General features: G+C 37.1%; 1 protein-coding gene across 1 annotated transcript in view; it reads right to left on the reverse strand.

Annotated features, from left to right (window-relative positions):
* The window catches only part of LOC125233147 (TATA-binding protein-associated factor 172), a 67,898-nt gene that overhangs the window by 41,055 nt on the left and 191 nt on the right, over positions 1-26,652 (reverse strand). The window contains 2 exon segments of the mRNA XM_048139027.1: positions 8,585-8,762; positions 13,366-13,415. Of these exon segments, the coding sequence (XP_047994984.1) occupies positions 8,585-8,762; positions 13,366-13,376 (189 nt within the window). The 5' untranslated portion in view covers positions 13,377-13,415.

Raw genomic sequence — 26,652 nt, forward strand, 5'->3', positions numbered from 1 at the left:
CACCAAAAACAGAGCCTCACCCGAAAAAAGTTATGCTGTCCGTTTGGTGGGATATTCATGGTATTATTCACTGGGAACTCCTACCAAGTGGAATGACTGTTACCGCATCAGTATACTGTAATCAGCTTGAAAATTTAAACCAAAAAATCTGTCGGAATCGTCCACAGCATGCTAAAGTTTTTTTCTTACACGACAATGCTCGCCCACACATTGCAAAAGTGACTCGGCTAAAGCTATTGGAGCTAGGTTGGAAAGTGATACCTCATCCACCGTACTCTCCAGACTTGGCACCTACGGATTACGCATTGTTCAGATCGCTAAGCAATGCCTTGAATGAAAAAAAGTTCGATGATCAAGCCCATCTACGACAGTACATAGCTGAGTTTTTTGAATCTAAACCTAAGAACTTCTTCGCCGATGCTATCCATTCTTTACCAGAACGATGGAGACAAGTAGTAGATAACGAAGGCCGTTATATTTTTGATAAATGATTAAAATAATAAATTAAATAAAAATTACAATATTGGTTATGATTCGCTCATTACTTTCTTACCAACCCAATACTTTTTGTGTCGTGCCATTGTTTTCAGTGTTAACTAAGAATGTGTACCTAAACCTTATAGTATTATTACTTCATATTCCTCATATTCATCTTCTTCTGTCACTGACTGCTAAATTTTCCTTCTACCGTTTAAATATGTTTAAGTTTGTCTCACTCGTATAGTTTAAATGCGTATACCCTTAGCTTAAGTTAATTACTCCCTTATATGGTATTAGCTAAATTGTTACCCAATAGTTCTGTGATGTTTGCTATTGTAGTTTTACTTACTAGATAGTGTTAAAATATGTATTATTTCTGCTGAATTGTAAAACATGCTGAGTACACTTGTTTTGGATCTCGTGCTAGTTTTAAGCCACTTAGCATAAGATTTAATTGTTATCAAGATTTTGTACGAAATCTGTTTGGTGTACCTAATAAAGTAAAATAAAATAAAATAGTGAACAAGACAAGTCTGTGAAAGGTAAAGACACAAGTGTTTTTACGGTAAGAGACAGTCTTCTGTAACATCCATTAGTGCAGTTGATCAGTTAAGATCACATGCTGAAAATTAAAGACAACTTCTTGATGTCCGTATTAGTTGTTGCCAGCTCATAAAAAAATGTCAATACTACGTCCAGAATAGTCCAGATTGTCTATAATTATCGGGTCCACAAACCAGTCCCCAGAAGATCCTTTCATAATATTTATAGGCATGCAGAAATGAGTCATATTTTACTCATATTCCATAGACTCGCCAAATCCACAGAGAATGCAAATTTTAATGATATTTTTACCGTTGCATGATGACGAATCTCTCACGCTTTTGGAATGACGGTATCAAATTGATTCTGCCACACATGTGTTTTATTGCGCATTTTACAGAGCCCCTGACCTGCCTGAATGATTTATGTCTGTTTCCACTTAAAACTGAAAATAAAATCAGTAAAAACATACTCAGGGCCTCCATACACTTATCGACACAGAATCGGCGTTAGCTGACAGAAAAAAAAAATATCTAGACGCAATGAAAGCGACAAAGTTGTCGACGCGTCTTAGGAGAATAGGTCACAAACAATTCTCCATACAAACGTACCTACTGCTCATTTTCCCGCCAAATTTCAAAAATGCCAATATCTAGGACAGAAAATTAAGACTTTTGTATGAAAAACGGGTATCGGAGCGGTTCTTCACTTAAAGGTCAACCGAGCATTTTTCGCTCCTATTGCGTAGATAAGGTTTTATCATTGGCTGATTCCATGGCGATAATTGAAGAAAGACCCTTATTCTCTTCTCATCCATTCGAATGCTTATATGAAATTCCATACGTACGTCAGAGTCCGAGGGTTTAATCGGCCGACATAAGTGGAGCAGTTTAATCCACTTACGTCAGAAGCTATTTTCCATCGAGATGCATCTCCATTGTGAGAAGGAATGCCATTGTTACATTCACAGCATGTGCTCGAGATTGAGAGTCCATGTCGCGAATTCTATTTTCGGTGTCAGATAAGTTTTTTTATAATGGGGGGGGGGGGGTATAAATTGAGATACAAGATTTATTCGAGTTTCTTAGGTCTCAAACCTTCTGAAAAAAATACTCTTCAAAACATACAAGAAACGTCTACGAGACTTGAATAAATTAAAAATAAGGGTTCCTTTTTGATACGGAACCCTAAAAAATGATGTATTGTATCTTCCATTGGCAATTATAAACGATTGGTTCACTGCAGTTGGTTTAAATCTTTATTTTTGAAAATTGTATGGTGTCCGTTCAAATGGTATACCACCATTACCACCCGACATTATGCAACAAAACACAAACATATAAATAATATAAAAAACATATCAAACAATATCGAAATCGGATAACATCTATGGTACATCAGCGGCATTATTACGTACACAATTGCGTAAGGTGCCCGGTCGAATTCGCGGGTCATTTAACATTGTAACAAGAGAGATAACAGATAATCACTGTTTGGCGAAATGCGTGTTTTCATTCAAGGTTATTTACAGGTAAAACAATGTACGATGAGTTGATGACGGTCGGCATCTGATTAATCTGATTATCACAGTTCAACTGTACTTTAAAGACATATTTAGAGCAAAGAGGATCAAGTATTATAGAGAGTTCCTGTCAAAGTAAAATGTGTATTCACAGTGCATAGACTGCCATCTCTCGACTCGACACAGGCTTAAAACTTTTGAACCTCAGTTTTGACAATTTTTAGCTTGATATGTGTTAAAATGTCAAATATTAATATTAGCGCCACCTAGCCAAGCGTCCCCCAAAGGTGTAACAGCGTAACACCACCTAGGCCACCGTACACTGAGAGAAAATACAACCAGTTTTCATGTTCGTTCAACAAGTTTTTTGGTTAAAATAGCGCCTACGTGCTCTTTGGTTCAAACAACAAGCTACTTGTCATTTGAATCGGCAATATATTTGAATCAACAAGTCGATTTTATAAAAACAACCTGACACATATTGTTTTAAACATACGTTTGGCTGATTCAAACGGATAAACCGCAACAAGTCGAACTTGTTAAATTCACAATGCAAATGTCTCTCAGTGTACTTTTTCCCATATGGTCCTGACCTGAGGTACGTTTTTTAGGGTTCCGTAGTCAACTAGGAACCCTTATAGTTTCGCCATGTCTGTCTGTCCGTCCGTCCATCCGTCCGTCCGTCCGCGGATAATCTCAGTAACCGTAAGCACTAGAAAGCTGAAATTTGGTACCAATATGTATATCAATCACGCCAACAAAGTGAAAAAATCAAAAATGGAAAAAAATGTTTTATTAGGGTACCCCCCCTACATGTAAAGTGGGGGCTGATATATTTTTTCATTCCAACCCCAACGTGTGATATATTGTTGGATAGGTATTTAAAAATGAGTAAGGGTTTACTAAGGTCGTTTTTTGATAATATTAATATTTTCGGAAATAATCCCTCTTAAAGGAAAAAAAAGTGCGTCCCTCTCCCTCTAACTTTTGAACCATATGTTTAAAAAATATGAAAAAAATCACAAAAGTAGAACTTTATAAAGACTTTCTAGGAAAATTGTTTTGAACTTGATAGGTTCAGTAGTTTTTGAGAAAAATACGGAAAACTACGGAACCCTACACTGAGCGTGGCCCGACACGCTCTTGGCCGGTTTTTCTTTGACTGTAGACTATGTCTTTGTATAGAGTGAGTTACCCTTGGCCTTACTCTTAGATACTTTTGTTTGAAATTAAACCAACTTGATATAAACATAATATTTTATATTATATTTTTGGTACGAAATTACGAATATCGATTTTTCTTAATTATAATTATAATTTGGAATCACCACCCCTGACTGAGTTGACGAGTGTCTTAGGGTGTCTTTCCACCAGGGATGCGTTACGTGAATGTGTTTGATATCCATCATTTATCCATCAATCATGTTCATTATTCCACAAAGCATAGCGCTAGTGGGAACGGGTTGATAGGTAGGTAGGATATTAGATGGATCCACAGATGTCATATATACCATAGATCAAGCAAACGTATCTACTTAGCGTGTCAAATGAACTCAGTGAAATCCACTGAGTTGTCCGTCTTTACTCGCAGCTTGCAGCTTTCGGGCGTCAATTTTTGTAAGTTGAAGTCAACCAAAACATAAAAAATGCCTCGTTACGTGATATTCAATTGCAACAAGACAAAAATTATGAACAATCAAGAGCCTGAGACATATTTAAAATTACAGGCAAGAATCAACATCAGTACAAAATTTGACACGCTCGGCCCCTATACAAATATATGAATTTGTTTCTTCTATCTAAATTAAGTTCTGTGGACGCATCCATAGCAACGCAGCGTAGCACATCTCTGGTGGAAAGGCACCCTTAGTCTCTACTCTTTATCTGGCTGGAGCTCTCATGTCTTTTCTGAAGTGGTTCTGAAGCAGAAGCAATCACTCCCATCGACATATTACTATGGGTGAACAATTTGCAACTCGGAGCGTACCACGAAAGATATACCCTAGTGATGCCACATTCCCGGGAAAATTCCCCAAACGGAGACTATTTCCATAGAAGGAAATTTTCCTTCATAGGGAACATTCCCTACTTAGAGAACGGGACATTACTAATCCAGATAGACCGACCTGTGAAGTATTTTGAATTCTTGTCAATAATAATCACTAATTTTAAAGTCCATTACCGTCTACCGGACATTCCAATTTGCCGGCTCCTTTAATTTCACATCCCGAATATGCAAGTTGAGCAAGCGAACAATGCAGCGCCGGCGCAGGATCGAATACAAATCGAATGATAAGCGATTTGAATAATCGAGCTTAGAGATCGGTTGCGGCGGCTGATGGAAAATATGAAAATGTTGCACGATTGTCGTTATCCTCATAGTATCTCTTATGGGAAAAGTGGTAAAACCAAACTAATTTTGTACCTTTATACCCACGTTCATACTATTTGGTGAAAAATGGCACAAATGAGTAGGTACAAATTTTTCCTCAACAGCCATTATTTGCAGTAAGAAAATTTTCTGGAAACAAAGCTAAACCAATTGGTTAAATTTTCGATTTTGGGTTAGTATCCCTTATGTTGGAAAACATTTCTAATTAGAAATGTTTTCCAACATAAGGGATACTAACCCAAAATCGAAAATTTTTGAAAGATTATCGTTTTTGATACCTACGTATGTACAATAAATATGTACATGTATAAGAGAAAATGTGTTTACTTACCCAAGGATCAAATTCGTCTACAGAGGATAATTAGGTACCTATATCAGTCATTCAGTTTTTTTTAAGTGTAAATAAACAAGTGTGGCAACTGGCAGTATGACCCGGACCAAAAACTGCATGTAGAAGAAATGCAGAGTAAAACTGAATACAACAATGAAAACCTTAACCTGCGTGCCATGACCCAAGGATGCAGTGTTTTCAATTACAATAATGCTTTTAATTATAATTTTAATTTCAATACATAATTACTAAAAGGTAAACTAGAAGTATACATGGAATCAATGGAATACATAATTATCTTCATCAACAAGCATGAATCTGAAACCATTATTCGTTTTTTGGGTGACGTTAAATAGTGGCTTGGCCAGGGCCAAGCCACTATTTAACGTCTGGATAGTTTTCCGCAGTTTTCATAACACAGTCAAAGGAAACTAATATCATCCGTTTGCCTTTTTAGAATGGTTGGGATTACTTATAAGTTATAACTTTCAATCAATTAACATGAATTGTGTATTTTTCTATACCGGGAAATGAGAACGCGAAGGGAGGAAAAGAAAATAGATAGACCGGAGATACTGATTAGATCTTGAATTTAAAGAAAACAGCGGTAAAAATTAAATAGGATCTACATATATGAACCATCGCTGTCGGGATTTTAGATCTAAAGGGGTTTTAAAGTTTTAAATCTAACCTAAAATCAAAATAATTTTTTCTACTTGTCGACTGTAATCTGTCAATTAGGACACCGCAGACTAAACTATAAGTGCTAACTTTTCAGTGTTGGATACTCTATGGCAGTTCCGACTCAACTATAATAATTCCATTATAGTTGACTTTAGTTAACTGTAATAATTTCAAAAATAGAACTTCATACAAAATCTATACTAATTTGCGATACCTGGCAAATTTTCCTCCATCTGAAACACATTTTTTTTTATCTGTCGCGTTATCGGCCAATCAGAGACGGTTATTACAAACAATTGGTTGCTAGGTAATTCGATGTTGATACAACGGTGAACGACTCTATTAACATTAATTTTAACTTGCATGAATGATGATATTTCCGTCCATTGATGATGCAGATGATGACTCGTAGAAAAAGTATTGTATACAATAGTGATATAATTAAGCTTATCACTCTTTTTGGTTAATCACATGAAATGTTGATGCTTAGTTACCACTAAAATAACAACTGCTTAGCAACTGGTGGCACCCTGGCTGCTGACGTGCGTGATTGACAGGGCGTGTAGGTATTAATGACAGCGGCTTGTATTCGACTGCTTAGTTACCACTGACAAACATTGTGATTAAATAAGAGTGTATGTGTTAAAGAAAAACTGACGAACTGAAAGACTGAAAATGCTCACGATTGTATAGGTTTTCTTGGACACCCTGCCCGCTCAGGTAAATACTATGACTTAGGTACTCGACTGAAAAGCTCACGATTGTATAAAATACTATTTTTTTTACTCTTAGGGCCCATTTAGACGGTACGACAACTCGCATACGAGTTTTATTACATTGCGGTATTTGATGGCTGTGCAAAATTTTATGTAACCTCAACAGCCCGCAATGTAACTAAAATCGCATGCGAGTTGGCACACCGTCTAAATCAGGCCTTAGATTTTACATATGTCGTGTCAGTTGATTCACGATGATGTCCGAATTGTCAAAACTAACCTTTAAAGTCGACAACCTGAACTATTAAGGTGTCTTCTATCTATAATATAGACTTTATACAGCATATTTAACATCATAGGTAACGCAGAAAAAGACAAGTTTCAGATACTTTATCTGTGTTACAGAAAAGATAACCGGCTTGTTGATCTAGTTTTCCTTTTTAATCAAACAGGTTCGTCTCCAATGTCCTTGTTGCGTAATTTGTAATGATTGAGAGCTATTGACAGCTGATTAGCCGTAATGAACCTTATTGACGGCAACTGCTTCCAAATATAGTCAAGAAAGCTTCTTATAGAATAAAAATAGACGATCGTAAATCGTAATATATCGAATCGTCTCCATGATTTTCAAGATACGGGGTATGTCTAGGTTGATTTTAGATAAGACTGATTCAATCTATTTTCGTACTCATCTTCCTTTCTGTCTAGAATTGGGATAAGCTTTGGGTTATAGGAACGTAATGTTATAAGCGCATCACGACGAACATACGACCTTTCAGCTCAGAAGGGTACCAAAATACTTGAATAATACCTACCAATAGAGGTTTCCCAATTTTCTCATGCTGATTTCCTTCATCAAAGTTCGAAGAGCTCCCGGCTAAAACGCCTAAAACCAATTGTCTTCGTATAATAATTCGGAAAAACTTAATGCAATGCGAATACACGCTATGACGCTAAGTTTCAACCTCAACTCAACTCCACCCCAGTGTGAAAAAGATCATCAATGATCTTACGTATTCTACGATCTTATGTATCTCAGGATGATATTCCTTGTTTGTGTTCAATTAACAAATATCATCTTTCTCAAAATGACTTGTTGATTCATTTTTAATTAGTCATGTTCATATGCGCCTAAACCTCATCTACGCCGCATTAATGGACTTTCATATAAACATGTGTGAATAAGCCACGGGTGTTAGTTATAATAATAGAAGGGAATTCCCCGTTTACAAGAAGAGCCGTTTGGATTACCACAGGCACAGGGCACATGCAGGTTCGATAGATAAAGTAACGTAGGTAGTAGCTATAGACATGATTCTACTTACCTAACCTAATTCTTTAATCTTGCTTGACAACAGTCACATCTCGGACACTGGCGATCAAATATATGAAAGGGGCGCGTTCCTAGCACACAGTCTAAGCTCGTGTAGGTGAACGCATACCGTGCTTGTATGAGTGAGATATGACAGGTCGACTGTTGGCGTTTTTGACAGGCGGTAACTGTGAGGTAACCGAGAGGGGGTGGGCGGCACTTTCAGCGGGGAGCGGGAGTGGCCATACTGTACGATAGTACTATTTATTATACTGTGCAACAGTCGCCAATTAGTATTGCCACTACAATATTCTAAATGTTGCGACATTTCCTGTGAGGCAGCGTCCCTGGTCTTCCAGGCGGGCGGGGCTGGATGTTCTATCAGGTGGTGTACCAAAACCTTGCCTAATTAGCTACACAGTCCCAACTAATTCTAACCTAGACAATACCTGCGAAGCGGTGACCCTTGTCTCCCAGGCGGGCGAGCGGAGATATTTTATCAGACGGGACAGGCGGTGGAGCAGACGGTGCAGTTCCTCTGGGGTGCCTGTGCCTTCTGGACCTCGCCTAATATCACCACAAGTAAGTCTAACCTAGACAGTACCTGCGAGGCGGCGACCCGTGTCTCCCAGGCGGGCGAGCGGAGATGCTTCATCAGGCGATGTAGTAGGCGGTGCAGTTCCTCTGGGTGTGCCTTCTGGACCTCGCCCAGCTGCCGCGCTGCAGCGCGCCGCGTCGCCGAGCCGGCGCCCGCCTCCAGCAGCACGAACAGGCGGTCCAGCCTGGCCACATAAAGATTATACATATTTTTAAGGTAAACTTCATAATTATTTAATATTTATCATGGTCATGACCATTGAATGTCTCCATGGTATATTGGCGTGAAAATTTAAAGCCGGAGGGATTTTCAGGATCTGTTCTGTATGGACTTCTACAGATACTGGAGAATTTTAGGGAATCGAGTTGTACCGACATCGACACCATGCCACTGGTATACAGTGATATTATTAGTCACCCGCATAATTATATTGCATCGTTTTATTGGTTGCTTGATTTTCCTAATTATATGCTTTTCCAAGGCAAAAGGGTTCCTGATGCTCATTGAACAGTCGACTACAAAGAAATGTATCCTATCCACTTGTTCACCTTATTGTATTGTAATTAATACGGTGAAAAAGTGGATACATCTCTTTGTAGTCGACTGGACAAGGAACCTTTAGGTATGGTGCACCACGGTCATATATGTATATGCATAAAATGATTGGCATCTTTCGAGACTGTGTTATGTAAGTGATGCGATAATGCGTAATTTATGCATTATCGCATCACTTGAATTACAGTATTTTTCTGCATCCTATTCAAACCGATTCTTTTCGCGAAAACGAACCTCCGAACATATTTATGCCGAAACCAGACGTAGACAAGATCGATTTGATCGGACACTAATAAAGACAACAAAACTTTTAAAAATTCGAATTAAGAAAATGCTCAACATCTTCTGTTCATTATGCCCTTATTCTCCTCAATCTAAACGGTCTGCATATGACATCTGAGCATACCATCACACAATCGGTTTAACAAACCATAGAACACATTTTCAGTGAACCCGCTTCAACATAATGAGTGTGACGTGCACTTGAATAAACCGACGTAATTCATTTCGCAATTTCGAACATAATTCGTCTGTGCAAACAGTAACAGGTCGTGCCAGGCTAACGGAGATAAGAGTAACAATAAGGCTGCCTGGGCCGTGCAAGTAACGTAAAAAATCTAGAATGCATAGGCTTCCAATAAAATGAGTTAAGTAAAGGACCACCATAACTTAGCAGTTTTTGATTAAAGCCGCTGTGAAGTCTTGTTGTGACTTAAATGTGTGGTGGCGGCGCGCATAGGTCGGACAGTGGACAAGCCTTGCTCGTATGCCTATCTGCCGAAATTGCCATCGGTTTTCCCTTAGTCTTCTTATACGAAACCCACGGGATGAGATGGGGTGGTACTATTCCTGATGCTGCACAAACCACATGCTATGAGAATACTGGTTATGCGATACATCATGGAGTGGTTGGTGGGTTATGTTATGTTAGAAGGTGACCAGGAGAAGATGGCAATTTAAATAGTAGCGCATTGAGATAGGTACGGTCAACTAATTTGAATCATTGGGAATTATTGGGCATAGAAGTCACTTTTGTCGTTAACTGTGAAAAGGTTCCACAGTAGCCTTAGGATTCAAATTGGTTGAATGTATGAAAACGTTAACGTTCAACATCGATGCAAACGATATATCGATGTCACGTTCAGAGTTTTTCGCGTTGTATCCCCTTGCAGTCACCGTGTATCCGAATTTTTAAGCCATATTGCTCAGCATTTTTATTTATCGTTTTTTTTTTATAAAACTTTGTACAACAGGTAGGCCTGAGTGGGAGCGACGTCGACCAATTAACAGTAATCTAATAGGGCAACTTAATTGAAACAATTTGTCGGATAAACGCCCCGTTTTATAGATGGTTTTACAAAAGGCCGTAAATTGCTACTAACTGTAGCATTTTAACGTGTGCCTTAATACGTAAGTTACGGCATAGCTATGTGAGTAAAAATTCCATAAGACGATGATATATCTTAAGTTGCATTTTTAGGGTTCCGTAGTCAACTAGGAACCCTTATAGTTTCGCCATGTCTGTCTGTCCGTCCGTCCGTCCGTCCGTCCGTCCGCGGATAATCTCAGTAACCGTTAACACTAGAAAGCTGAAATTTGGTACCAATATGTTTATCAATCACGCCGACAAAGTGGCAAAATAAAAAGTGGAAAAAATGTTTTGTTAGGGTACCCCCCCCCCCTACATGTAAAGTGGGGACTGACTTTTTTTTCATTCCAACCCCAATGTGTGATATATTTTTGGATAGGTATTTAAAAAACCGGCCAAGTGCGAGTCGGACTCGCGCACCGAGGGTTCCGTACAAACCTGCAAGGTTTACAAAGTTCGTTCATTACGACAATCGAGTCATAACTATGGTATTTTTATTGCAAAATGAAATTCATAACATTACAATGGGGAAAGATGGAGGAGCATAAATTTAAGACAAAGATCTCTTTATCGTTTAAGTAATCCTTTATTTTATATTAACACATATCATTTATCTAAAATGGCTACCCATTTTATTTAAGGTTAAAATTATTAAAAAAAAATATATTATGTGATGTAACTAAAAATTTATGGTTTTCGTAATTTTTCCTTTATCTATGCTATAAGACGTTGCTTCGTACCAAATTTCAAGATTCTGAGTTCACGGGAAGCACCCTGTAGGTTTTGATTCCCTTGCAAGTGTCGAAAATTTGCGGCATAAACGGCTGTATCTTTTGATTGCGTTGGCTTAGAAGTTTGATTTTTTCACAGCTTCAAGGGACAGTAGACCTGAGTAATTGATATAAATTTCAGCTTCATACCTCCACGCGTTCCTGAGAAAAAGGGTCTTGACAGACGGACGGACGGACAGACGGACAACAAAGTGATCCTATAAGGGTTCCGTTTTTTCCTTTTGAGGTACGGAACCCTAAAAATGAACAAGGGTTTACTAAAATCGTTTTTTGATAATATAAATATTTTCTGAAATAATCGCTCCTAAAGGAAAAAAAGTGTGTCCCCCCCCTCTAACTTTTGAACCATATATTTAATAAATATGAAAAAAATCACAAAAGTAGAACTTTCTAAAGACTTTCTAGGAAAATTGTTTTGAACTTGATAGGTTCAGTAGTTTTTGGGAAAAGTACGGAAAACTACGGAACCCTACACTGAGCGTGGCCCGACACGCTCTTGGCCGGTTTTATTTAAGTCCCAACTACTAAAATGGCAGTTTGATTCGCCAATTTACTAACTAATCGTTCGTCTTTGGGACCTTATTTCCAAATACATCATGTGCATTCACCAAGTCTTCGCCAGACCTGTTAGATTGGGAATCTAGGCAATTTCAAACACCAAAATTTGACAACGAGGAGGTATTACCACATCAGCCGCCACACAAAATCATCCAACCGTCAAAAAATAATGCTAAAATTAAACTTGTCTCATCAGAATCCTTATATCAGCTGGCTCGACGAGGCGTGGGCTGCAGACGTCTCTCAGCAACCTACGCCTCGTGCCGGTGTTGACGTCACTCGACATTCAACGATGTAACTAGGGGTTGTAATTGCCCTTAACTCGACCAGAACTGGTTGCTAAGTGATTCAATTACTTATGCGTAATGCAATTTCAATTTATTTATGGTTTGAATGATAAAGGAAAAATAATAGATAAGCTAAAGATACTCCAATTTAACGTATTACCTATAGCGTTATTTTGTAGTTAATTCAAGAGTTGTATTTTATAAAACCGAGGGTAAATTACCGTATACCTGTTCACCACCAGGCCGGGGTTCACATATACCGACCAGAACTGGCTGCACCACCACTGGGACCACTTGGACGCATATTATCCGAATTGGCGGGGATACATACAAACACATCGAAACGGCTAGCAAAAAAAAATTCTTTATTGTATGTTTTATTTATATGTATGAACCGGCCTATGTTATTTAAAATTTAATAGATGGCTATCAAATCTATCCATTGTGTCTGGTGTAGTGTCCACGAAAGAGGTATTTAAAGGTAATGGTATCGCGTACCCTCTTACATTTGCTAAGCAGACCGGCTGTGGTCATCGTTGGTGTCATTGGACACTGTCCGGTGATGGGCTCAACCGTCTGTGGCGGTCAAAAGGTAAAGGTACTAAGTGATATTTAAAAGAAAACTATGAAGTGGAAAACAAGATGTTTTAGTACACAATTAAAGTCCGATCTTTACACAAATAAAATAATACCTAAGGCGTTTTGTGGTGTCAGTCATGTCAATCTGTCTAGAGAAAACAATAGTTTGTAGTCCTCGTTCATACGTAACAGAGCCCTTAGCAAAGAGTACAATCGTTATCGCTCCGTGGCTACTACGATTGAAAGAGATAACTCCTATAGAGTCAGAAGTGACCAGTGCAAATATTATATGTTTCCATGAAGTCATGATATGACGATTACTTATCTTAGTGGTGGGCAAAGTACGGCCCGGGGCAAGGATGTTATCCGGCCCTTCATCCGTCCTTCAAAATAGTGTGTGATATGCCCAGCACTGACGTAGCAAGAACGCATTTTTGGTGGAAATATTGCCCCTCCTTAAATTTAGGCCCTCGATGGAAAAAGTTTGCCCACCACTGAACCATTGCAGAGGCGGCGATATCAAAATCGCTGCCATTTTATCTTGGAGTGACTCTATAAACGATTGTACCGGCTACGGGCGCAGCTCAGATTGCAGGTCGATGGTCTAAGCGTACTACTTATTCATATCATTCTTAGATATAAACTTACCGTGACGTCATGGCGGCTTATCTCAGTCCAGGTTGAAGATGCAGTTCTTTCTGCAACAAAACAAATACGACTCTTGTAAAGTTCAGTAAAAGTAAAGTTATAAGCTTCTAGAATTCTATATTATAATTATTATACCTACTCGCTGGCGCGAATATTATTAGTTTTTTATGCCAAAAGCTTCACGTGAAATCTGCATGAGCTTTCGAGGTCAACTTAAAAGTGTTTTTTTTTCTTAAAAAAGGCGGCGAATAACTGACAGACTGATGTCTGGGAAACTGGTAATCCCTTCAGTAATTCAATTTAAAGGGCCGCTTTACTAAATCAATGCTTGGTCTACGTGACGTGGCGTGACGAGTAACACGACAAATATTACAATATAATACACACTTTATAATCCGCGCATTTTTTTCGGATAACACCATAGTGAAGTCGGCAACTTGGCAGTTCTCGATGCCAATGAACATCGAAATTATTTATTTATTTATTTAAACTTTATTGCACAAAATATACAAAAATGTACAAATGGCGGACTTAATGCCAAAAGGCATTATCTACCAGTCAACCATAGGGCCAAACAGAGATTCAATACAAATGGTGCAGAGAGAAATCAAAAAGCACAAATTAACACAAAACACAAATTAAAACAAAAATTATGGCTTTGAACTACTTTAAGTTCTATTATAAATGTACGCATACGTATAATGACATACGTAACAGAACAGAACATAATATTGACTTAGTCTGATATAGAGGACCTAAATTTTATCTCTATTCTCTACTTTTTAACTTCTGATTAGCAGAAACGTCTGCAATCGATGCCGTTAGGCTTAGAATAAATTTAAAAGTGGAAAATGTCTGCCTTGGGTGAGACTTGAACTCACGGCCTCTGGATCGATACTCCAGCAGCTTCGCTGGCTTGGTTGAAGTCTTGGTGGCTCAGTTGGCAGAGCGCTGGAGTATCGATCCAGAGGCCGTGAGTTCAAGTCTCATCCAAGGCAGACATTTTCCACTTTTAAATTTATTCTAAGCCTAACGGCATCGATTGCAGACGTTTCTGCTAATCAGAAGTTAAAATTTAGCATGGTTAGCGCATCGTAACTGGTGAATTTCCAATATGACTTGGAACTCCGGTTGCCGTTTAAGAAGTTTAACACTCTTACGGTAGATGTCGCTACGGGTCCCATTGACCTTAGTAGTGGAAAATTTCGCTGGCTTGGTTGAAGTCTTGGTGACTCAGTTGGCAGAGCGCTGGAGTATCGATCCAGAGGCCGTGAGTTCAGGTCTCACCCAAGGCAGACATTTTCCACTTTTAAACAGGGTGTCCACTACTAAACCCAAAAAAAATTCCCTGACTTTTCCCTGACTTTCCATGACCATTTAAGAAAATTTCCCTGACCAAATTTTCATTCTATGATGACATTTTTACCACTTTTGCTCAGGGTTGTGAAAAAACGGTTTTTTTCTGTCTTGAAAAAAAAAACCTGAAAAAAGCAGTTTTTTTTAGAAAAACGGAACCCTTATAGGATCACTCGTGCGTCTGTCTGTCCGTCTGTCACAGCTATTTTTTTTCTGGAATATGTTTGTACACGTAGGTACGTAAAGTACGAAATATTAAACTTTTCAAGGCAGTTCATACTTATATATCATTCCTACGGTTTTTTTTACCTTTATGTTAACTATTAAACTTTAATTTCTGGTTTTATAAAACTAACGTTAACGAAATCTGTAGTTGGTAGTTATCGCCATTTACTTTTGGCCATACCAGTGCCGGCCCGTGCACTCTATCAGGGTAGAGCGAGTTTGAGTTTTGGCACCCCTGGATACGGTGTGGCAGAAAAAAATATTGCGAGCGCAGCGAGCGCGAAAAATTTTCCACTTTTATACGTTCCTGGGGCTGATAGTAGTTATTACATACAGTGAGCTGCAAAATTGCATGAAGAAAGTATAAATGAACTCATTGACAAATTCGCCATGCACTTTTGCAGCTGATAGCACATAACATAGCAAACAAAATGGAGTACCAGAGCGAGCAGGAGAGCATGCAGGAAAGCAGGCTTGAAATGAAAACGAGATATCGAGCGTAGTGAGCGCGAAGTATTGACCACGAACAAAAATATGACCTATGTAAAAGTAGTAAACGCGAGCGAAGCGAGCGCGAAATTTTTTGTCTGTTGTCAGAGTCGGGATGCTCATTTAGGTGTTTTGCCACGACATGCCTTTAGGTTTCAAAGTGATTATTATCGTCAGGCTTATTATCCTCCTATGCTCCTTTGACTCATACAAAATTGCGCCTCTATGTGACGTTTTGCGCCATTGGCTTTATGAGGAACTCCGCTTTGGAACGTCGGATAGATACTTAGAATTTGGACAGCGACGTAACTTTGTCGTTTTCACGTCGCCCATTATGAATGTTGTACAAATATATATAGATAAATTACATAAGGTCAGCTAGAGCATGAAGATATCTCTCATTAGTAATCACTGGCATGGAGGCCAGGCACTATACTGGTCATAAAAAGTTTAAAGAGACAATTCTAAGTTGCCTTAAAATCACTACCGGGATCCATCTTTGCTGTCATGGATGTGGCCAACCCAAGAAATCATATACATTTTTCAATACTTTTTGTTTTTTTTTCTTGGTGCCAAATTTTTCCCTGACCTCCTAATCATTTCCCTGACTTTCCCTGACTTTCCATGACCACTATGAGCTTCCCTGACTTTTCCCTGACTTTCCCTGACTTTCCAGAAAGTGGACACCCTGTTAAATTTATTCTATTCTCTACGTCACTTAATCCAAGTTTACGCAACGAAAGTAGTAGTTTTTTCGACGTAGATAGATACCTATACAAAAATCTAGATATAGTATTGAAACGCCCCGGTTTTGCAAAGATTACGCAAAACCCTTGTCCTCTATTGGTCGGTGAAAACCGTTTGAACAGTAGTTTTTGATTATAACGCAGCTTCAAAAATTATAGACGAAATTGTTTTATGATTTTCATATAGATTGAAACTATTGAAAGCCCGAAATGTGATCTAGAAAAGTTAAACTGCATTCTCATTTGTAATTACTGATTATGCCATTTGCCGTATCGCGTCTCCGTCGCGTCGTGTGTCATGTCACTTATGATCGTGTAAGTAGTAAATATTTGAAAGATCACGATCAGCAGCTAAGCACTATAATGTAATGTTCGCTCGCGACAGTCGCGACCCAACTTTACTGTCTGTTATCTCTTCGTGTTTGAAACTTTATACTGCAATGATTCCAGGATAGGTCATAGGATATTTTAATAATAAGGTAGTACAATATTTGACCGCAGCGATAGCGTAGGTCTACGGTTTATCTCGATTTACTTTTGTATGTCCGGATACTCCGGATGTTCTCCGCAATCCAATTCTGAACCGATTCTCAGGAAAAAATTTCACTACATTCTATGATTAACCAAATTCTTTTGGTCGATCCAGTTTTTTGGAAATGTTGTAAAATACGAAAATTAAGACTATCGTGATTTGTAAGTGATACTGATAATGACTTATACGAAGTATTTTTCACTTTTGCGTTTTAAAGAGCCACTAGTTTTATGTTATGTAGGTACGGTCGACTACAATGAGATGTATATTACACTTTTTCACCTTATTGCATTGTAATAAGGTGAAAAAATGGATACATCTCTTTGTAGTCGACTGTACAGCACCGACGATCCTAAGTTTTTAGGTAGGCGAAAATTCGGAGTTTACCAGTATTCTTCTCAGAGTAGGTACCTAATAATTAGGTAGGTATTATTTTAATTGATGTTTTATTTTTATCCAAACATCCATTAAGCATTATAGTAAAAAGTCTTCCACTTAAAATTAATTGGACTTCGATTAGAATCGAATAAAAGACATGCACATTTGTCATGCAAAATTCAAAACAATTGAAGATTGATCACGAGCTCTATCTAGCCATAGATTAGAGAACAGTCTTTGTATCCAACTTTTTCTAGACAATTCTACATGAAATAGTTGAAGAACTGGAAGTTGTGTGTACAGTAAAAGAAATGCCGCCAGAAATACAATTTTGGAGTGTATTTTGGAAAGGCCTATTTCTCTGTAAGTAAATACCGTAAAAATCGGTAGTAATAATTATTTCCGCACATGGCATTATTGCGAACTTACGCTATTCATGTCGAGATGTGATTTGCAATTCCTCGTCATTCATCATGACGGTCTCACTCTTAGGCATACAAGGGACAGAAATAGAGAACTTATTTGATATGGCCAGGTAGTCGAGTGCAGTTGCACACTTGCACAGATGCGTACAAACGGTAGCATGATGACATGAGTCGTTTGCGTTGCGTTGGTCTAGGGTAGGCAATAAGCCTAAATACATACAGAAATGTGTAAATGCATTTTAAATGCTTGATAGGTTAAGAAATGGGCGCTCGTAATTGCTCATAAGCATAACTCATAAGTCTCATAACCCAGACAAAGGGTCTCCCATAAGTCCCATAACCCAGACAAAGGGAGTTCCATAAAACAGCATGCTACGCCAAAGAGCTGATCTAGCGGGTGCACATCGCCTAAGTAAGCAGAGATATTTTAACTGTCATATTTTTAGACATTAATGTTTTTTGCATTACTAGATTGCAACTCATCTAAAATTCGCTCTTTTCTCAAGAGGGATGATATCGAAAAAGAAAAATAGTATACCGGACAAATATATACATAGTATGCTACTGTTTAAAACAAATAACGCATAATGTGAACCTTAGTGTGAAAGGAAGAGATTCATTGGCTATGTTTAGTGAAAATTACGACTGAATTATGATTTATGATATGTTACTAGTTTCCACCAATAATTCATTAATTCATAAGCTGGCATGAGAAACAATAAAAAAAAAGATTTATTGGTATACTTTACGTCTACACTGTTTAACGTTTAACTGCAATTTTCGGTAAAATAAGTAAATAATACATAAACCAGTCTTATTTTAATAAATTAAACTAGTTTTAGTCCATAACTCCTAAATTCAGCTAACTTCCACCACCTTGCACCATTAAATTACCGCAGATTTTTTTTCCAACAGTTTCATATAAGTGTAAGTGGTAAGTATAAGGTAGTTTCAACTCAAATGAGGCCACGCACACTGTAACACTGTCATGTAATGACAACGAGATTTTGAAATTAGTGTTCTTACCGTGTACCGACTGCAGATTCAACAGTGAATTGCAAGAAAGACCAAAAAGTTTATATTTACTATTTTTCCCCTCACTAGCTCGGAAACACGTGTTTTGTCCTTTAATACCAGCGGGTAAAAACGCATTTTATCCACTAGTGGGTAAAGTAATTTGACCTTGAATAAAGTCAAATTAACTGCTTTAAAATTGATAAAAGTAGGTGAATCTAGTAATAAAGATGATTTACCACCTGTGGAACTACTGGAAGCAGTGATAAACGCATTTTTTGCGTTGTAGTTTCCTCGCTATAGTGAGGGGAAAAGTTTTGTGTTACACTCGGGTGCAAATGTATTTTACTTCTCGTGTGTTAAAAAACTCGCAAGTTCAGGATTCTATTCTCGAACCACTCGCTTCGCTCGTGGTTCAACTATAGAATCCTTTCACTTACTCGTTTTTCAATTCCACACTCGGCGTTAAAATACAACTTTGCCCCCTTGTATAACAAATAACTATTGTTAAGAATTACGTCTATAGAACTATTTTCAAAGAAAACAGAAAATAAAATATCTCGTATGTGATTAATTAGTTGTCAGATTATGATTGTAATATTAATCGTAGAAATCAAAGATAATACGTAATAAATTGCCTTATTTTATCATCGTAGCTGTTACAATGGTGTTTACCTATTTTTTCATTACTTATTAGCAGACATAGAAGTCGCGGTAGCAATAACGTCAATTAACATAGGGACATCCTTCCGATATAAAATATATCGATATATACATGGGCACTCAGCATTACGTCTGCCACCATACCATCCAGACCTCAACCCTATAGAACTTTGTTGGGGTATCATAAAAGGAAGAGTGGCAGCTAGTAAGCTTAATACTGAGTTCACATTTAATAGCGTCATGAGAAAATTAAACGAAGAAATAGCAGCACTTGATAAAGAAACGTTTCACAGTATTTTCAGAAAAACCCAAGAAAACGAAGAAAGAAAGATATAGGGAAAGGGAACCTATGATAGATGATTTAACCGAAAACCAAAACCTTATAATCAATCCTAACGAATCAGATGAAGATATGCCAAGTGACGGTGGTTTATAAAAGGATTTGCTCATTATTTTTTACTGCTTTTAATACCATTAATGATAAGTATATCAATAAATAATAATGTTTTTCAAAAATATATTAATCGTTTTTTAGGGTTCCGTAGTCAACTAGGAACCCTTATAGTTTCGCCATGTCTGTCTGTCTGTCCGTCCGTCCGTCCGTCCGTCCGTCCGTCCGTCCGTCCGTCCGTCCGTCCGTCCGCGGATAATCTCAGTAACCGTTAGTACTAGAAAGCTGAAATTTGGTACCAATATGTATATCAATCACGCCAACAAAGTGCAAAAATAAAAAATGGAAAAAAATGTTTTATTAGGGTACCCCCCCTACATGTAAAGTGGGGGCTGATTTTTTTTTTCATTCCGACCCCAACGTGTGATATATTGTTGGATAGGTATTTAAAAATGAATAAGGGTTTACTGAGATCGTTTTTTGATAATATTAATATTTTCGGAAATAATCGCTCCTAAAGGAAAAAAAAGTGCGTCCCCCCCCTCTAACTTTTGAACCATATGTTTAAAAATATAAAAAAATCATAAAAGTAGAACTTTATAAAGACTTTCTAGGAAAATTGTTTTGAACTTGATAGGTCCAGTAGTTTTTGAGAAAAATACGGAAAACTACGGAACCCTACACTGAGCGTGGCCCGACACGCTCTTGGCCGGTTTTTTTTTACATTCACTCACTCATTTCATTCATTAATTTTTTTGCAATCAGTACTAATCTTCATTTAGCTGTGTGTGTTATCATTCACTTCAACCTCCGTGGAATTACCTATACTAGCCCCGATGCATTATGTTTTCGTCTAGTCAGACCATTTTTTGAGGTTCTCCTGTTTGTACAAAAATAATGTCTTAGTTCAAAAATCATTAATGTTTAATGCTAATACCAATCTAGTTAATTTTTTATGGCAGTATTGTACAATAACTAAATCTAAATTCAAGAAACATCATTGATACTGAAAGGAAAAATATGACGATTTTTATTTTATCTTTTACGGATGGATATACAATACATGCCAGATGCCAGGTGGCTGGAGGCCGTCCGGGGGCCGTCCGGGCGGGGTGTCAAGAAGTGTCCGGGGAAAACCTTAATACTTAAATCATTTTTTCGGACTCGTCCGGGGAAAAAATGGGATTTACGCCAAATGTCCGGGTTTTTTAAATCTTGGTCCGGATTTGGCGAAATTCGAGATGGCAGCCCTACAGGTGGCCCAAAGGAAGTAACTGTTCTGCTAATAAACTAAAAACAAATCTTCAAGCCTATGCATGCAGAACTGCTATAGGAGAAAAGAATGTGATTAAGACAACATTTTTTTAACGAAATTTTTTTTTTACAATATAAGTCACATGCAATTTTATTTTACAATCAAATTAAACTATATTATACTACTTTTACAATTCTCATTACTGTGACATGATATACCTACATGTCCAAACGTTATTAGAATAAACAGAATATTTCTGTATTACTAGACAAACTCTTTTGCATCGGGGCTAATACACCTACAAAATACAAAAACAAAATATATTGTTATGAAATTCAGTATCAAGAATGCCACAAATGCTAAGCAGCATATCCTACAATGCATTTAAATCACATGCTTGACTTAAACCACATTCCTAATACATTAAACAAATGCCTTGCATACCGAATTCATAATACATATTATCAGTTAATATCTGGGCAACCGAGCTTCGCTCGGTTCTGTTTCGTATCCTTGACATGTGTCGCCATCTAGTTCAAAAATGAATAGTACCTACATCGAGCGAAAGAATTCTCAGCCTTAACAACACAACTACTCCACACGAGATGGCGCGCATTTCGCCACAAAAACTCAAATAGTGTATTTTCTATTCGTTTTAGCCTTGACCTGTGTCGCCATCTAGTGTTTGCAATAAATAGTACTTACATCGACCGAAAGAATTCTGTCTTAACAGTACAACTACTGCACACGAGATGGCGCGCGAAGAAAAACGCATGAAAACTCGAAAATTCGCGTTTTCCGGGACCTAAGGATAAGTTAGACCAGATTAGCACTTATTACAAAAACCAATAATAAATAGGAAAACATAGAAAATCTCGTCAAGATTGATAGTTTGTTTTAGATTAGTTAAGATTATCTGTTAAAAAAAACTGCCTAAACCTAGTTGCAAGTCACCTACTTATGTTATCTTATTTTATCAATGGCTATCTCACTGGTTTTAAAGTTTTGAACAGACATTATCATCAGTGATCGGAACTATAGGAGTAAAACTTTAACAAAACCTTAGAGCAGACATAAATTTAAAATAAAACCAAGATTATTATTTTCAGATCAGTGTTAAATTGATTCTATACCTGAATCCAAGTTTTGTAATACATTACTACATTAATATTTTCATGGCTGTAAGTACTCTAAAAATTCTAAAATGTCCACTTAGCAAGTTTTGTTAAAGTTTTACTCCCATAGTTCCGATCACTTTTATCATTATTTCAGGATACCATAATCTAAGTTTATGAAAAAGTAGAGAAACTTGGTATTGTTAAGAGCTGTTAATAAACCTAAACAACTTTTACTTCCTAAGCAGATCATAATCTATATTTTACAATACTTGTCCAGTGGCATAGTTTGTTGTAGTATGTATTAATCAGTGCCAACTCAAAACCACTGTGTAACAAATGTATCAACTAAATAAAACTAAAATTAATAAAAATAGATTAATTTTTTGGGTCAACCAACATTGTGGGTGAATCAACACACATGGATGAATTTGTAGTAAAAATATTACTCCTACTTTCATTATTTAGTCAGTGAGTGTGGTTGTACTATTCTCTACGAAAAAAAGGCGAAGTCAGCCACCTGAGAGCTCATTACCATCACTCTCAATAGCCATTCCAAACCCAGTCGCTGAGGCCGAAACCGGCCGGGACAAGGTGATGATAATGATGATTTACTAATGCACACAAAAATCAACCTCTTTATCAATCTATTATTCATCTGCTTAATGAAACTTTTAAAACTACTGAATGTTGCAGCAGGGGCGGCACATACAGTTTGACGAGTTTCAAGCTTCACAACCCAATGTTTTCTGTTTGAGTCTGGTTCATTGATAGTGAGCCTTCTGTACTTGAACTATTATGTATTTTGTGATTCCAGGCCAGAACATATATTTATACTTTCAAGAAGGGGTTATTTTAAAGTATCTGATGAATAAGACAAGATGAGAATAACAATACAATTACCTACTTGCCGAAATTATAGTCAATAGTAATATCATTTATAGTTTAACTAGCTTTTACCCGCTGCTTCGCCCGCGTACTAAAAGTATTTTTATTCAAACGTATACAAAAATTAAGATTTTCATTTGGATCCGTAGGTTTCTCTGTAGGTACATTTGTCTGCGATTATTTCGATTACACATAATACTATTGTTTTTAAAGAAATGCTTGCAATGATTGAAGAAATGTTACCACATCGACCACAGCGTAGGTAGTAGGTATGAGTAGGTATGTATTCTATATACGCTGGGGAAACCTTTATAAACAACCCACATAGCCCGTATTTCGACACTAATGGTCGGTGGGTAAAAAGTACTTTCTTGCATTATCCCTTACAACAACGATCCCTTCCCACTGAGCCGCCTGCTTTTTGCACTGCGTTTTACACTGCCTGCATATCCCTCTAACGATACCCATATTATCCCTATCCCTATCCCTGTCCCTGTCCCTGTCCCTGTCCCTGTCCCTGTCCCTGTCCCTGTCCCTGTCCCTGTCGCTGTCCCTGTCCCTGTCCCTGTCCCTATCCTTATCCCTAACCTTATTCCTGTCCCGGCCCGTCCCGTCTCGTCCCGTAGCGACTACATTATATAAGGAACCTACGTGCCAAATTTGGAATCTCTAGGACCAGCGGTGTCGGCTGTGCGTTGATATGTTAGTCAGCCAGTCAGTCAGTCAGTCAGTTTCTTCTTTTATATATTTAGATTTAGAATGTTCGGGAAAGTTCTTATATTTTCTAGAATGTTCTAGAACGTTCCAAAACGTGTAAAACTTAATGTTGTTCATAAGAATGTTCTGGAATGTTCTAAAAATTTCTGAAATGATCTAGAAAAGTCCAGAATGTGTGTAAATGTTTCAATCGATATGGAATGTTCTAGAAAGTTCTGAAAACTTATGGAATAATGTAGAAATTTCATAAATATGTAAAACTTAATTCAGTTTAACACATTTTGGAACGTTCTAGAACATTCTAGAAAATATTAGAATTTTCCAGAGCATTCTATATCAACTATATTCAGTTTTGCACATTTTGGAACGTTCTAGATAATTCTAGGAAATATCAGAACTTTCCAGAATATTCTATATCAATTACATTCAGTTTTGCACGTTTTGGAACGTTCTAGAACATTCTAGAAAATATTAGAATTTTCCAGAGCATTCTATATCAACTGTATTCAGTTTTGCACATTTTGGAACGTTCTAGATCATTCTAGAAAATATCAGAACTTTCCAGAATATTCTATATCAATTACATTCAGTTTTGCACGTTTTGGAACGTTCTAGATAATTCTAGAAAATATTAGAACTTTCCAGAATATCCCTTCCCACTGAGCCGCCTGCTTTTTGCACTGCGTTTTACACTGCCTGCATATCCCTCTAACGATACCCATATTATCCCTATCCCTGTCCCTGTCCCTGTCCCTGTCCCTGTCCCTGTCGCTGTCCCTGTCCCTGTCCCTGTCCCTATCCTTATCCCTAACCTTATTCCTGTCCCGGCCCGTCCCGTCTCGTCCCGTAGCGACTACATTATATAAGGAACCTACGTGCCAAATTTGGAATCTCTAGGACCAGCGGTGTCGGCTGTGCGTTGATATGTTAGTCAGCCAGTCAGTCAGTCAGTCAGTTTCTTCTTTTATATATTTAGATTTAGAATGTTCGGGAAAGTTCTTATATTTTCTAGAATGTTCTAGAACGTTCCAAAACGTGTAAAACTTAATGTTGTTCATAAGAATGTTCTGGAATGTTCTAAAAATTTCTGAAATGATCTAGAAAAGTCCAGAATGTGTGTAAATGTTTCAATCGATATGGAATGTTCTAGAAAGTTCTGAAAACTTATGGAATAATGTAGAAATTTCATAAATATGTAAAACTTAATTCAGTTTAACACATTTTGGAACGTTCTAGAACATTCTAGAAAATATTATAATTTTCCAGAGCATTCTATATCAACTATATTCAGTTTTGCACATTTTGGAACGTTCTAGATAATTCTAGGAAATATCAGAACTTTCCAGAATATTCTATATCAATTACATTCAGTTTTGCACGTTTTGGAACGTTCTAGAACATTCTAGAAAATATTAGAATTTTCCAGAGCATTCTATATCAACTGTATTCAGTTTTGCACATTTTGGAACGTTCTAGATCATTCTAGAAAATATCAGAACTTTCCAGAATATTCTATATCAATTACATTCAGTTTTGCACGTTTTGGAACGTTCTAGATAATTCTAGAAAATATTAGAACTTTCCAGAACATTCTATATCAACTACATTCAGTTTTACACATTTTGGAACGTTTTAGAACATTCTAGAAAATATTAGAACTTTCCAGAACATTATATATCAACTACATTCAGTTTAACACATTTTGGAACGTTCTAGAACATTCTAGAAAATATTAGAATTTTCCAGAGCATTCTATATCAAATACATTCAGTTTTACACATTTTGGAACGTTTTAGATCATTCTAGAAAATATCAGAACTTTCCAGAACATTCTATATCAACTACATTCAGTTTTGAAGATTTTGGAACGTTCTAGATTATTCTAGAAAATATTAGAACTTTCCAGAAGTATCTAGAACTTTCTAGAACATTCCATATCGATTGAAACATTTACACACATTCTGGACTTTTCTAGATCATTTCAGAAATTTTTAGAACCTTCCAGAAGTACAGATATATAAGTACAGATGCCTTACCCACATTTTTTATATTGCGTGACACATTTAAAATTATATTGCGTGATACAGAAATAGAGATGTACAGTACAGAAGAAGGACAGATATATATTTTTTTAACATTTTCGCCACCCACAGCCACCCACTTCCACCCACCGCGACCAAACTCCCTTACTTTCATCTAGAGACCAAGGCGTATTTACCACCCCAACAGGGGGTTGATTGGAATTGATAGTGATAGAGAAAACCCCGGACATACGTACATTAGCGTTAGCATTTTATATATGTATATAGATAAGGACATACTCAAAGTCATCATTCTCAACAAAAAATCAATAAATTTATGTAATCCTAGTAGTAATACCTACATACAATAATTATTCAGTCTGAAGGCAAAGTAAAGTAAACAATACCATAATTATAATTATTACCAACTTGGAATGAATCCAAGTTCAAAATAGGTCTAGAGATTACATGTAAGTGCTATGTATAGAATTAATTATGTATAGCACTTGAAGTAGGTAAAATATAATTATGTTATTAACATTACTAAACTATTATTCTAGCCTGAGTGAGCAAGCTAATGCCTTATTAATGAAAATGTAATTAGAATTATTGATATTAAGAGGTCAGTTGTTGTAACAGTTGGTCCAGCTGCATTGCAATGTTTGTTATGATAAATCCTTGATATATGAACCGAACGAGTACCTACGAACTGAATGCACTGTTATCTCAACGGCCCATCCCACCCGTCCATTAATCTGTACTCATTCAACAGTTTAGTCTATGATATCACAGTCTTATAAAACCAAAATAAGTAGATCAAAACAATTGACTAGAAATAGTAACGGTAAGTAACATGACCCTTTCACGCATAACATATGGCCGAGCTAGCAGAATAGTATCGATTACTGCAATTAATGTACTCGTGGTCACATCACGGGGGCATTAAAGACCTCAAGACTTTACCTTAGAATGCTTAAATTAAATTACGTCGAAAGACACATACGTAGTGACTTTCCGATTGATTTTTTGGTGCCATGATTTTCGCTTAGACATCCAAGTAAATGAATTAATA

The sequence above is a fragment of the Leguminivora glycinivorella genome, chromosome 14 (assembly GCF_023078275.1).
Source record: "Leguminivora glycinivorella isolate SPB_JAAS2020 chromosome 14, LegGlyc_1.1, whole genome shotgun sequence".
Taxonomy (NCBI): domain Eukaryota; kingdom Metazoa; phylum Arthropoda; class Insecta; order Lepidoptera; family Tortricidae; genus Leguminivora; species Leguminivora glycinivorella.